The 13,146-nt window shown below is 51.4% G+C and overlaps 1 protein-coding gene across 6 annotated transcripts in view; it reads right to left on the bottom strand.

Annotated features, from left to right (window-relative positions):
• NUMA1 (nuclear mitotic apparatus protein 1) overlaps window positions 1-13,146 on the bottom strand; it is a 72,726-nt gene that overhangs the window by 28,862 nt on the left and 30,718 nt on the right. For 5 of the 6 annotated variants that reach the window (XM_030556250.1, XM_030556260.1, XM_030556226.1 and 2 more), the window contains 8 exons: window positions 11,857-11,929; window positions 10,028-10,113; window positions 6,000-6,079; window positions 4,993-5,075; window positions 3,597-3,677; window positions 2,866-2,950; window positions 1,603-1,732; window positions 839-996 (listed from right to left, as the gene is read on the bottom strand). In XM_030556250.1, the coding sequence (XP_030412110.1) occupies window positions 839-996; window positions 1,603-1,732; window positions 2,866-2,950; window positions 3,597-3,677; window positions 4,993-5,075; window positions 6,000-6,079; window positions 10,028-10,113; window positions 11,857-11,898 (745 nt within the window). In that variant the 5' untranslated portion in view covers window positions 11,899-11,929. Of the gene's footprint in view, window positions 1-838; window positions 997-1,602; window positions 1,733-2,865; window positions 2,951-3,596; window positions 3,678-4,992; window positions 5,076-5,999; window positions 6,080-6,316; window positions 6,399-10,027; window positions 10,114-11,856; window positions 11,930-13,146 lie in introns of those variants that run through there. The other variant, XM_030556269.1, reaches the window with a different exon arrangement.

Here is a 13,146-nt window from a genome sequence, read left to right on the forward strand (position 1 = left end):
CATGAAAAGGGAGTCGCAACCAGCCAGGCTGTACAACACTGCAAGGATTTGGGGATGAGCTATGTTTTGTTAACTATAAGGATATCCAGTTGATTACGTCTACGCTCTAGAATGCATGTAATGATTTATTTTATACGTAATCATTTGTTTCCAATACTTCCACTTGCTACTGGCTTGAATCGCCATGCTTTGTTAAAACAAATTTGTACTTGATTTCACTAGAAATCGGTGTGTTACGTGGAGTGGTGATCGGAGGTGCACTTTGGAAGCAGAAAACTGTAAATACTGCGAGTATCTAGTGGAGCAAGGGCTGGGGAAACGCTCAGAGGGCTCGAGTGCGCCTCTCGCTAACCCCAAAGCGACAGCGGGGCCCGCAGTGCCTAGATAATGCTAGTGCTGCCTGTGCCCAGTGGAACTGAAAAGCTGACCTATGGGCAGGCTTCCTCACGCTAAGGGCAGGTGGTAGCAAGGTGCCTCGCAACGTTGGGTACCCCGGGAAGCGTCACATCAAATCCTCTCCAATACATGCCTGCTCCACTAGCCACACTGATTGTCTGCATAGGCAAGTTCAATGCAGTCCTTGGGCTCCTGACAAACAGCCAGCACCACTGGGGGCCTTGCTCCTGGAACAGACAGTGCAGCCACCATGTACAGAAAGGGACTGGGTAGCCCTCTAGGGCTCCCTTCCAACACTGGAGAGCAGAGATGCCCAAGACTTGCAAGCCTTCAGCCTCCAACAAGACAGACCCACTGTACCAACACCGTGGGCTTGGCTGTACTTGCAGCAGGAAGGAGGTGCACACACACGATTCCCCAGATCACGTCAATAGCTACTGACCCTTCTCTGTGATGAGTTTGCGGTTCTCTGTCAGTTCCAGCTCCAGCTCATCCCGGTTTTCCCTCTCGTCTGCCAGCTGCTTCTTCAGCCGTCTCAGCTGGAACTGCGGGGTCTGCATGATGTCACCCATGGGGGAGACAGGCGAGCCAGGAAGGAAGCTGAAAAGAAAGCACCAGCCACACAACACGATACCACGGGCTAGAGAAGGCGGAACAGTCACTTCACACTTACTCCTTAGCAGAATCTCAGACCTGTTATGGTAACAACGTCTATTGCAATGACCACTTAGTGCTGTGCACCACTGTGAAAAGGAAGATCCTTACTTCAGTCCCACTCACTGAACAGGGCTCAGGCCTGGGGTGGGTGCAGAAATACCTTCCATTCCAGGACCAAGTCCCTTCAATCTCCCTTTATACTGCAGGTCTGAGCCACCAAGGTGTGAGGGATTTTAGTTTAGTTCTCTGATCTTTGCTGCTCTCCCAGCCTTTCACAAGATGCTGGAGACTGGCCTTTGCTTCAGGAGGATGTGCTTTATTTACTGGCGAACAGCGACAGGACACTGGGCTGAACAGACCAGTGGTTTGAGCTGATCTGACAATGACTGTGCTCCTGTGCTGAATAGATGGTTGCAATAGGAAAGGCCGAACTCTCAGGAAAGAGTTTTTAATCTGCTGAGCAGACACCCTGCCCTAGGACCCAAGGATGCTGTTAAAGCCAGGCTCCTCCCCCGAAAGCCAGGCTCCCCAGGAAGGCTGAGAACATACCTGTTCATGCTGGACGAGGAGGCGATCTTCTGCAGCTCCAGGAAGCGCACCTCTCGCTTGTGCTGGCGGGAGAACACGGGGGACTGCTCCTCAGAGCTGGTGCTAGAGATGCTGGAGGATGAAAGTGGCACTGGGGAAAGCAAACATGAGACCTTGAGTTGCCTGCTGTAGTGCCAGAGGGGACGACTTCTAGGCATAAAGCCTCAGGTTTGAAATCCCTACGTTTCTAGGAACCAGAGGTCAACCCAGCCCTTTAACCTTCCAAACAGGTTACTGTGGGGTATTCAGATAAGGCCTTAAACCCCTCCTCCCCACAGGAATCCAAGAGTAAGGGGCTTACCCTGCCTACTTTGGTGGCTGAGGCAAAACATCCCCTTCCCGCACAGCTGTGCTGTGGGCATCCTGCCTGGCTACCACCCCAGAGGCAGCTGCCTTTTAGATGCACTGTATGTTGTGCCGTTTGCGAAACGGTTGGGATCCACCAAAACGTGAGGTGCCTATGCAGAATAGCCTATTCTTTTCAGAGCCAGCCAGAGACCAAGCGCTGAGCTGTGTCAACAATTTCTATAATCGCCTGTTAGTGTGGCGGCCAAGAGCTCCGGTTTTGGAAATACAGACAGTGCCACTTCTCTGAAGATTTGGTAGCTGTGGCCTGCACTATTGCAGCACAAGGGCAGAGAGACTCCCTGAGAAGAAAGGCCCCATAGAAGCATTATACATCAGTGCAAGATCCCGGAGAAGGAGGGGTCGCTAGTACAGAGCACATACGTGGAGTCGTGCCTGTGCATGGCAGCCCCTGCCATCTCAGGGCTCTGTCTTGCGTCACGGGCTTGCATCAGAAGCATTTAGGGAAGTCTGCACTGCTGCTATTTTACTCTTGAACTGCAGCAGAACGTCAGTTTCAGCACTTCAGTTTTCATGCTGCTAGAAAACGTTTCCCTTACTGACTAGAAGCAACAGTATTAACATGGGGGGTTACAGTAGAGGAGGACGGTGACAAAGGCTTGGGACATTCAGGAACGGTTTTTGCTGCTATCGTCATCAAGGCCAATCACTGTCTATTAACCTTCAGACTTAGTGAGGCTCTGGAGATGTGCCAGCATGGCGTTGACATCACGTCCAATGACTACTGCCCCCTACCCAGGGCTTGGCCACTTATTTAGGTTTAGTGCCAGCAGTGCATGCTACTTTGGGTTATATGACTCCATCCAAGCCAGCCTGAATGATTCATTGCTTTTAACCCTTCGTAAACAAAGCACTCACCTTTCTTCTGCAGGAAGAACTCCAGGTTCTCATTCAGGCTCTCTTCGTTGTCAAGCACAAACTTGAGGACCGTCGCCAGCTCAGCCTACGACACAGACCCATCAGTGTTAGCAGATATGCTGCAGCTGCAGCCCCTGGCCTCAACAGGAGCAGCTGTTGCTTAGCGACGGTGCAAGCACTTGGAAGGCAGTTCAGTAGGATGCCAGCTCCCCGTACCCCAATCTGTCGTGCTGGGAAGGGGGAAGTATTGGGGAGCTGACACTGTGACCCAGAAGTTAAAGCCTGGTACAATCTGAGGGGCGTTTCTCTGTGCATTGAAACACAGAGTCCATATCCAAGTCTATCCACCAACAGCAGGGGTTTGCGGATCCACTGGAAGGGGAGAAGGAGAAAGATTTCTCCTTTGAGACCATCCATCTCAACATCTTAGTGAGGCACGTCATTAGTAGCCCCATTTTCCAGATGATGGAACCAAGGTGAAGTTACTCACCCAAGGGCACACTGCAACTCAGTGGCAGAGATGGGACTAGAGCCCCAAGCCTTAGCCACAAGGCCACCCTTCTCGGCTTACACGGCAAGCCCAGATGCAAGGATGCTTTCCCCCCTTTCACACCCATTGCTTGGGCAGTGGCTGTAGGGAGAACCCAACCGGGAACCGGACTGCAGCAGAGGAAGGGAGACGTCATGCAAAAGTCTACAGCAGGAGTTTGAATGAAGCTGGCGAGGGCTACCTGGATTTTGTACTCAAATTCGTTCCAGTCCCTGGGGCTTTTGGTGCTCATGGAGGCATGGTACAGGAGCAGCATGGTCACCTGGAAACAGACACTGCAGCGTCACAAAGGGGAACAGGCCTCATAAATCACACAACCAAAAGCAGTCACTCCACTATCCCAGCAGTGCTGCCTTTACTAGGCTGCTGGGAGAGGAGACTGGAGACACCGGAGATATGCCAGAGATACTCACCTCTTTGCTCAGGGGCCTCTGACAGGATCCCCTGCCCAGAGTTCTCAACCCCGCTAAGATTCATACCCCAAGCGCTCTTGAACAAGGGGCAGGTGGAGATGCCCTTCACAGAGTGGCTCTGGGAGGGGAAGAAAATGCTCAGCTGTTCCTCTCCAACCAGGAACTCCCCAGTGCATGGGAACCTCCACCTTGCACTCTGTACCCCTTGAAATGCATATGTTCTTCAGGGAACTACTAGTCTGTGTGGTGGGGCAGCTGCCCCACCCCCACATGAGAGGGGGCTAGAGTAAGCCAGAGAGGCTGCACAGGCTGGCAGCCAATTAAAAAAGGGCTTACTGAGAGCCAATCAGGGCCAAGAGTAGAGCCAGCCAATGAGGGCTAGGCTGGGCCATATAAAAAGGCTGCCCAGACTAGCAGCAGGTAGTCTCTCCCAGACCTTCAGAGGGGAAGGCCTATCTCCTGAGTGAGGAGACCAGCATCTGGGACAGCACAGTGTCAGCTCGGCTTGGGGGAGTAGAAGGGAACTCCAGCCTGCTACCTGCCAGGCTGCAGGCCCTGAGGGAAGGGCCTAGCCGGTGCAAAGGGGAAGCAGCCCAGGGAGAGAGGCACACAAGGGGAGACAAGGCAGGAAGGCTGCCACCAAAGGGTCCCGGTCAGGACCCAGAGTAGAGGGTGGGCATGGGTCCCCACCTTCCCCCTTACACGAACACCCAGCCAGTGGATGTGGTGAGAGTGGACTGCACCAGTCCCCTGACACTAGGGGTTAGAATTTGGGGTGTGGTTGACCACAGTGGCTGGGGCGCAGAGAAGGACTGCTAATAACACCAGACCCCTGGAAGGGGGTGAGACCGGAGCAGTGGGCACTGCTGGAGGGCAGTGTCCTGATGGGGAGGCCACTGGGCAGGAAGCAACGTGGGTCCAGACAACGGGAAAGGAGCAGAGGACGGAGGGGACACCACCAGCAGAGGGGGCTCCTCCAAGGACTGAGCTGATTCCTGGAGTCACCAGTGGGAGGCGCCATGGTGGTGAGTCCCAACACCATTACAGTCCCCATTAGGACCAAGTTTAGATAGGATGGCTGTGACACTGAAGGTCCCGTAAGACTTGCCATCCCTGGATAGGCCTGTCTTTACTGAGTGCTGGTCCAGGTGCAAAGACAGGTACCTTGGCCAGCTCCAGCTCCTCTCCCTCCAAGAGTTTCGGTATGGACACAGGGCTTTCCATGGTTGACTTGTGCTTGCAGTGCTCTGCAACGAGAATCCAGAGAGTTCTAGGCACACATCTTTGCACTGACCCCTGGGGGATGGACTAGCCTGGACCTCGGAGTCTCCTCCCTCATCTTCTGTTTCCAACGCCACTGTGGGCCAACCTCCCATCCTAACCCCTACTCACCCACCATTAGAGCGAGGGGCAGTGAAAACAAGACACCACTGATCTGAAACCCAGGGAGAAGGGAATCTCTGCCTTCACTCCATAGGCCACATGAAACATAGCAGCAGGCCTCATATCTATAGGCACAGTAACCCAGCCAGCCCCTGCCAAAAAATCCCTCTGCTTCACCCTTTAGTGTGCTTCCTGCAACCCACTTCTCCAATTAAACTCCCCCGCACCACCTTTGGGATCCCTCTGTTCCCTTTAGTCTTCTACCACCAGCTCCCTGCAACCCACTTCTCCAATTAAACTCCCCCGCACCACCTTTGGGATCCCTCTGTTCCCTTTAGTCTTCTACCACCAGCTCCCTGCAAACCATCATCTCTCAGCTCAGTCCCCACGTCCCCTGGAGAGATTCCGCTCAGCAGCTAGCCAGCTCGGGGTTTCCAGCTAGGTCTGGCTGAGGAACAAGGCGTCATGGACATGTCCCAAAGGTCCAGCCCATCAGTGGGTCAGGTGGCATTAGAAAACCAAACATTAGTAGCTCATGTTTGGCACCGGCCATTGGAGCACAGTATCACCCTCGTCTCTGGAAGTCTGGCCAGCAGGTGCCCCCAAGAAGCACTGCTGCTTGATGCCATGGATTCAGGGTAGCACTACTTACATCCAAGGGGCCTAGGCTAAATTGACGACCCTGAGCCTGACGATTCTACCTAGAACCACCTGGAATTAGGTCACAACCACAGGGGTGGAACGCGCAGAGGAGGTGGTGAGCTCAGACCTAGCTGCGAGATTCTTACTCTGGAGAAAGCTCCGGATGAACTCGATCTTCTCCGACAAGGGCTGCTGCAGAACAGACTGTCCCTCCTCAGAGCCATGGCTGAAAGAGAGCACACGGGTTACTCTGATACTCGTGTGAGGCAGATGCTGCTTTTACAAGGCGTGTTGCTTTATACAGACAGGCTGGCTGCTAGGCAAGACCACAAGCCTAGCCGGTTTCCTGTGCCAGCTCGTGTTACAAGCCCAGCCAAGATCGGAGAGTCCCTGTAAGGATTGGGGGAGTGCACCCACATCATGCCGGTTACAGACCCTGGCAAGAATGGCTGGAGCCCCTTACCACCTCCATGAAACACAAACACTTCTCGACTGACACCCCAGATTCCAGCTAGGTCCAACTGCTAAACACCCGTCCCTCCCTGTTTGTGCGGGAGCTTGACATTCACGTGGTTTTGTTTATTTCCTTATTTGTCACCCAGCCCAGCAGCACAGCTCTGGGAATTAATGTTACTGCTGTGGACTAGCCAGCAGGGGGACCTCTCAAATATACATTTCTCCACTAAATGAATGACGTCCTGGATTTAAGGCATGCACACCCACCCCCCGCCTCAGCTCTTTCTAACCTGGGAGGAAGCAGCTTGCCAATTAGAACCATTCGGACGCAGCTACACAATAGGATCTAGTGTGGAAAGTGCCTCTTGCTACCTGGAAAGCTTTGGAAGTGTCTCCATTTGTGGCGCACAGCTCTGCTAGAATGGCTCAGAGCTTGTCACAAGGGTCTGACCGTTCTGGTGCTTTAAAGGAGGTTTATGTTAGGAACCCAAACGTGAACAGATTACGGGCCAAATTCTGCCATGGGAATGCACCTGCATACACCAGTAGGTGCCAGTGGAGATGCACTCTTACACCAAGCCTGCATGCAGTCTTAGATAGCTGCATTTAAAAGCTGCACCAGATTTTTAAGAGGAGGAATTGGGAGTTAACTGCCAAGGCCCAGTTCAAGATGCCACGTTTCCCTTACAACAGCCGATTGCATTAGCTCATGTGCGAATTGCTCACATGTCTGCAACCCTTCCTAAGATGTCAGACAAGCCTGACACCCTCTGCCCTTGCAGAGGAAAGCCAAGGTCCTTGAACTCAGCGGCTTGGCTGGCAGTGAAACAGAATGTTGGATGCTGATTTTGCAGATTACAAAATTCCAAACGCATGTGGAGCGTCAGCGCTCTGGGATTTTCAAACCAGTCTCCTCATACTTCAGAGAGTTCACCTGCAGATCAGCAGGTCCCACAACACCTTCCCTACAGCCTCCCTTTAAGATCCTGGGTCCTGTGCTACCGCCAAGCCCAGTCAGCACATACAGCCCATGCTCCTTTTGCCGCTCCTTTGTTAATCTGAGTTAGAGATGAAGGAGATTAACCAGGGCTGACTAAATATATCCCCTTGCAGGCAGGTCCTTCCCCCACACACCCCTGACACAATCAGATCCCAGCTCAAGAGCGGGCTCTCCTTACGCAGTATGAGAGAGAATTATAGATCACAGGCTTCCACAAAGACTCCTGAAGGAAGGATTGATTTGAAATGCAGTGTGATGTCTGAATGTGAATGAGTCTCACTACACCCTCTCCTACCAGGGCCTCCTCTTCTAGTTCAATAATTACACAGAACGAAATCCTGGAGCATGCTCAGTTCTACTACTTCGGCTTCCATTATGTTTGACCCAATCACTCCAACTCACAGCCAATAAACATTGCTCCCAAAAGAGCTACTCCTACAAACCCATTCCCCAGAGTAACACCACTTTCTCCCCCCTCCCCGGTCTCTGCATTCCTCACTTATGGAAATGAATACAGAGCCCTTTGTGATATGGGGGTAGGGGGAAGATTTATCAATCCTGCAGATACACAGAAGCAAGCCTGGCATTCTTGGGGGGCAGCAGTGCTGGAGAACTGCCTCACCACTGCCAGGGCTTCCCCAAATTACTCCCTTCCATGCAGCATTGACAGGGGAGTTCCCAGCCTTGGAATGGTGCCGCTCAAGGCAAGGAGTGTCTATGGGACACGGCACCTATTTACTGCACAGAGCTGTCCTGTGCGATTCCAGCAAGTAGGAGGCGTTGAGCAGCTTTGACACCTGAAAGGTCTGAAGCCTTTTTCTGCAGCCACGTTAGGACAGCAGCAACCATCAGCTAAGAAGCAGAAAGTCACATCCTCACATTCCATCTAAACTGCATCAAAATGTCATATCGGGCTGCTAAGAAGGCTCCTGTCCTAATAACTACCACAATCGCCAGATAAAGAAACAGAAACTGTCTGGCAAGAAATCACTTCTCAACAGTTTGTGGTTGTGAAATGTGTAGTTTATTGTTTTGCCTTTACAGTTCCTATTTCGCTATTGTTTATCTGTCTGCTTCTTTCATTGTCTGTTGCATAGTTAATTTTGCAAGATTTAACTCAACTAATGTGGTGGGGGTATGATTGGGTAAAGAATTGTTTCACAGTATTTTAGGAGTGGACAAAATTATGTTGTACTTTGGTTCAGGTAGAGCTAAGTAGGACTCAAGTTTCACTATATAAACTGGGGTCCAAAAGAAAGTTCTTCGGGAACCAATTCCAGGACACAGCCCAAGATCAGAGCTGCCAGACCTCAACACCCTGCCATGCAGAAGCTGGAGAAGCCCCAGAGAACCTGCTTGGCCACCAGGAAAAGTTCAGCTGCCTTACTGGTAGTGGGGAGCACTCTATGCTTAGTGTGTGTATTCTGTTTTGGTAACTGTTAATAAATAGAGGTTAAGAATATTACTGGGTAAAACTCTTTCACTGGCAAACAGCTCTGCAAACCTGGAGAAGTTTAGGTCCTGAGCTCTAGGAACTGGGTAAAGGTGGGTGCCTTTTGCTCGGAGCCCTAGGAATGGGGAAAGGTTGGGGGTGCCAAACTTCGCAGGCTTACGCCTTGAGCGCATGGAAGGGTAAAGGAGGAGTGCCCTTGTGGGAAACACACTCCCATTAGCCCTTCAGAGCCAACAGCTACAGGAGGGTGAGCTGGACTCTATTGTGGATGGTGCATCATTAGAGGAGTTCCCAGAGATCCAACTGCAGGACCAAATTCTGTCCTGGATTACACCTGTGTGGCCCGGATGAAGGCAAATGAGCTGCACAGGTGTCACGGTAGGCAGGATTTGGCCAGCAGAACTTTAACTACAGACCACAGTGTCTGAGAAAGTACCCTGCTTGATTCCAGGGGAGCCTGCAGGGCTGCCAGTTAGAAAAACTACCTTTGCCTCTGTTTGCTGTGTTGGTGGAGCTGTGTTGATCACACTCTAGGACACAGGGGGGAGTCAGTGCGTTACAGATTGTTGCAATGAGCCATAAATCCAGTGCCTTTATGGAGTCCATCATGTTTAGTGTCTAGCAAAGTTCGGAATTTAAGCTCCCAGACTCGCCCGCTGAAGGTGTTGTGCAGGTTTCCCTTGAGGGACGGCTAAGAAGTCACACATGGAGTGATCATTTTGTGAAAAGCGTACACCAAGAGGACTGATGCTGAAGTACTGGAGGCACAGTCGGTACTGAGCACCCCTCCACCCCGCAGGTCATTCTGCTTCCCAGGACAGAACTGCATTTTCACAGGGTTCGTCAGCAAGGCGACAGACTCCATTTTAGAGGGGACTGGATTTGTAATAACCTAAGGAACCAAGGTGCAGGGGATTCAAACTCTCCCACTGTGGGGGAGGTACTTCAGTGCTGGGGCAGCCAGAATTGCAACCAGAAAAAACTACTGTGAATGAAAAGCCAACAGGCAGCAGAAGGAGGGACTTGAGAGCACACTGCACAAAGGAACCAGGGTAACAGCCACACCTTTCCGATCAGACCTCCAGGGGACTCTCCCTAATGCTCCCCAGCTGAAAGGCAGGCTCGGGACCCACCGCCCTTTCCCATGGCAGATAGGCTTAGTGCTCAGGTATTATGGTGATGGGCGGCAGCCTAAAACCCTCTAATTCTTGGTCAGAGACCAGCAAGGCAGTTCGAAGGGAAATTCTGTAGTTGCTTCTACTCACACTTTGTCGATGATCTTGAGGAAGACGCTGCAGTCCCGGAGCTGTGACAGAGCACTCAGGGGATTGTCGACTTTCAGGCTGTTCACCTGGGGACAGGACAGGACAGTGAAACTAGGAACCCACTAGCAAGCACGTCACCCAGCTCTGCCAGTGACTGACTTGGGTGACCTTGGCCTTGAAAGCTTAGATTCTAGGGCAGGAGCTGGTCCAATTCAAGCCCTGAATCTGGATGTCCAATACGACTCCTGCACCCTGTGACAAGACAGTCACACAGCCAAAGACGAGACACTAACATGGGACTCATTCATAATGTGTTTCCCCAGAGATGCTCAGAGGCAGCATAAAGTCTGCCAAGGACCTTCTGCCTCATTTACAGCTAGACTAACCCAGAAAGAGTCACATCAGCTGCACAGTAAGAAACTCCAGTGCAAGTCCCTGCTGGCTTCCTACTGTGCTTTAGCCACTAGGCTCATGGCCTCTGCACTGGTTTCAGGGCAAGTTTGCAAGGTGGGACTGACCGGGCCCAGCGTTTCCCATTACAGTAGCTCCTCACTGAACGTCATCCTGGTTAACGTTGTTACGTTGCTGATCAATTAGAGAACATGCTCGTTAAAAGCTGCACAATGCTCCCTTGTAACACTGTTTGGAAGCCGCCTGCTTTGTCCACTGCTTGCAGAAAGAACAGCCCGTTGCAGCGAGCTGGTGGGGGCAGCCCCCCATCAGCACCCTGAAGTTCCCTGTGCGGCAGTCGCCCAGCAGGCTTTCCATTGCCAGCAGTTCAGCTGTCCCTCCCTGCATGGCCATGTGCTGTTCCTGCCCTCTGCCTTGGAGCTGCTTCTGGCAGCCTCCTGCTTGCTGTACGGGGGTGGGTGGAAAGAGGAGGGATGTCAGGGTGATCCCCTGCCCACCCCCTGCTCCTTTACCCCATCTTCACAGAGTGGGGGTGGGGGAGAGAACAGACAACACGTCTCAGTTCAGAGGGAGCTTGCTGGCAGCAGCAGCTGCCTCAACTTCCTGATTTACTTAAAAAGGCAACGTACGTAGAGTGGGGTCAGGGTACTTAAAGTGGCAACATAGGTCTCTGTCACTTGCACACACTGTGTGTGTGTCTCTGTGTCTCTCTCCACTGTGCTGTCTCCCCTCCTTCCATTGTAGAGTGTGAAGCAACATTAACAACAGCGTGTTAACCCTTGAGGGCTCAGCCGAGTGCTAGGTGATCATTTAGCAGTAAGGCATTCCCTGGGAAACATCCCACCCTCTGACTCCACCACCTCAACCAAGCTTCACAGTCATCATTGCTGTGGACAGTATTAAACTGTTTAAAACTTATAGAGTGTGTGTGTGCGTGCGCACACACACAGAGGACTTGTCCAGCAAAAAAAATGTCCCTGGAACCTAACACCCCCTCCCCACCATTTACATTAATTCTCATAGGGAAATTGAATTTGCTCAACATCGTTTCGCTTAAAGCAGCACTTTTCAGGAACAGAACGACAACGTTAAGCGAGGAGTTACTGAACTCATCAACAGGAATTGTGAGCCAACGTCCCCCTACCCTCACCTACTACCCAGTCAAATCTGTAGAACTCGGAGCCTTACAGAGAGCAGCCCAGAAGGTTACATTACAAGGCAGGAAGGCTCCAGACCCACCAGTGACCCTCCAACTGCATTCACTCTAATGATTGATCCCCGCTCAGAGCTGCAGAGGAGGTTCCCCACCCCACATCCCCAAGGAGAAGTGCATGCTCAAAGAAGCAGGAGCAATTAAGAAGAGCCTATCCACTCAAACTACAAGGCAAGCAGGCAGAAGTAAGGCATGGACACTTTACCCAAGCCAGGAGAGCACTGGCCCTCGTAGCGTGAAGAGACATCTTTGTGACACTGCCAGGTTACCCTCCAAACCTAAAAGGGCCAAGAAAAAAAAATAGTAGTTAAAGCCTGAATGGAACATGCAGATTCATGTACAACCGGCACTGGACATGGATTCAGGTAAGAGAGGAACTAATGAAAGGCGACTCTGCTTCTATAGCCCCTTTCCTCGGAGTATCTCGGCACATTTTACAGAAGTGGTGAGACAGCATCTCAATTCACTGGCAGGAAGGCAGAGGTTAAGTGGCTCTGCTGTGGTACAGCCAAATACTTGCCATGTCTCCTGGCTTCCAGATCCCTGCTGCTGGGTATTGCTAGATATGTATTTAGCACTTTTCATCCTGAAAGATCTCAAACTTCCTTATGAACTAGTCCAGGGGAATCACTTTATCCAGCCTACAAATGCAGCCACCTCTGGGGTAGAACCGTTGCATTTCTGCCACACACAACGATGTTACAACTGTTTAGGAGTAGCAGCAAAGAATGTCACATCCACCTGAATGCACAGTGGAGTAGTAGTCTGAGGACCTAAGTCGAAACACAGCTCAGATACCAATTACAAAATGCCTTTGACCTATGTTGTCTGAGAGGGGTCAGGGCCTGAAGTTTACGTCTCAGCTGAAAGCCATTCAAAGTTCTACAGTGTGTTTATTATCAGAGGGGTAGCCGTGTTAGTCTGGATCTGTAAAAGCAGCAAAGAGTCCTGTGGCACCTTAAAGACTAACAGATGTTTTGGAGCATGAGCTTTCGTGGGTGAATACCCACTTCGTCAAAACATGTAGTGGAAATTTCCAGTGTGTTTACGTCACTTCCCCAAGCTGTTCTCTCAATGGCATAATCAATTTTATTACAGTACAGTAGTGTCTAGATACCGACCAACATCTGAGTCTCATCGGGCTGGGAGCTGGATAAAGACCACAAGAAATAGACAGACACAGCGCAGGGGAAACAAAATCTGTAGAATAGCGGATTCTAAAGGAAACCACTGCCAGGCTGTCCGCTGAATCCCATCTTTGCTCCCAGGAGAGCACTTTCATGTTTGCTGGCATTGTAAGTTATGCAGCGAGCGGGGATTCTAGGTTAAAGGTGTCTCCCCACTGTTGATGTGGGGAGCAGGTGGTGAATGCCACGATGATGGGTAGACCAGAGAAACGTACTCTGAACTCTATCAGCCAGATCTAGCCCTGCTGTGAGCAGGAATTGGAGTTACAGTAGGCCTGATTTTAACCCTCCATATCCATTTACAGAAT

The sequence above is a fragment of the Gopherus evgoodei genome, chromosome 1, assembly GCF_007399415.2.
Source record: "Gopherus evgoodei ecotype Sinaloan lineage chromosome 1, rGopEvg1_v1.p, whole genome shotgun sequence".
NCBI lineage: Eukaryota > Metazoa > Chordata > Testudines > Testudinidae > Gopherus > Gopherus evgoodei.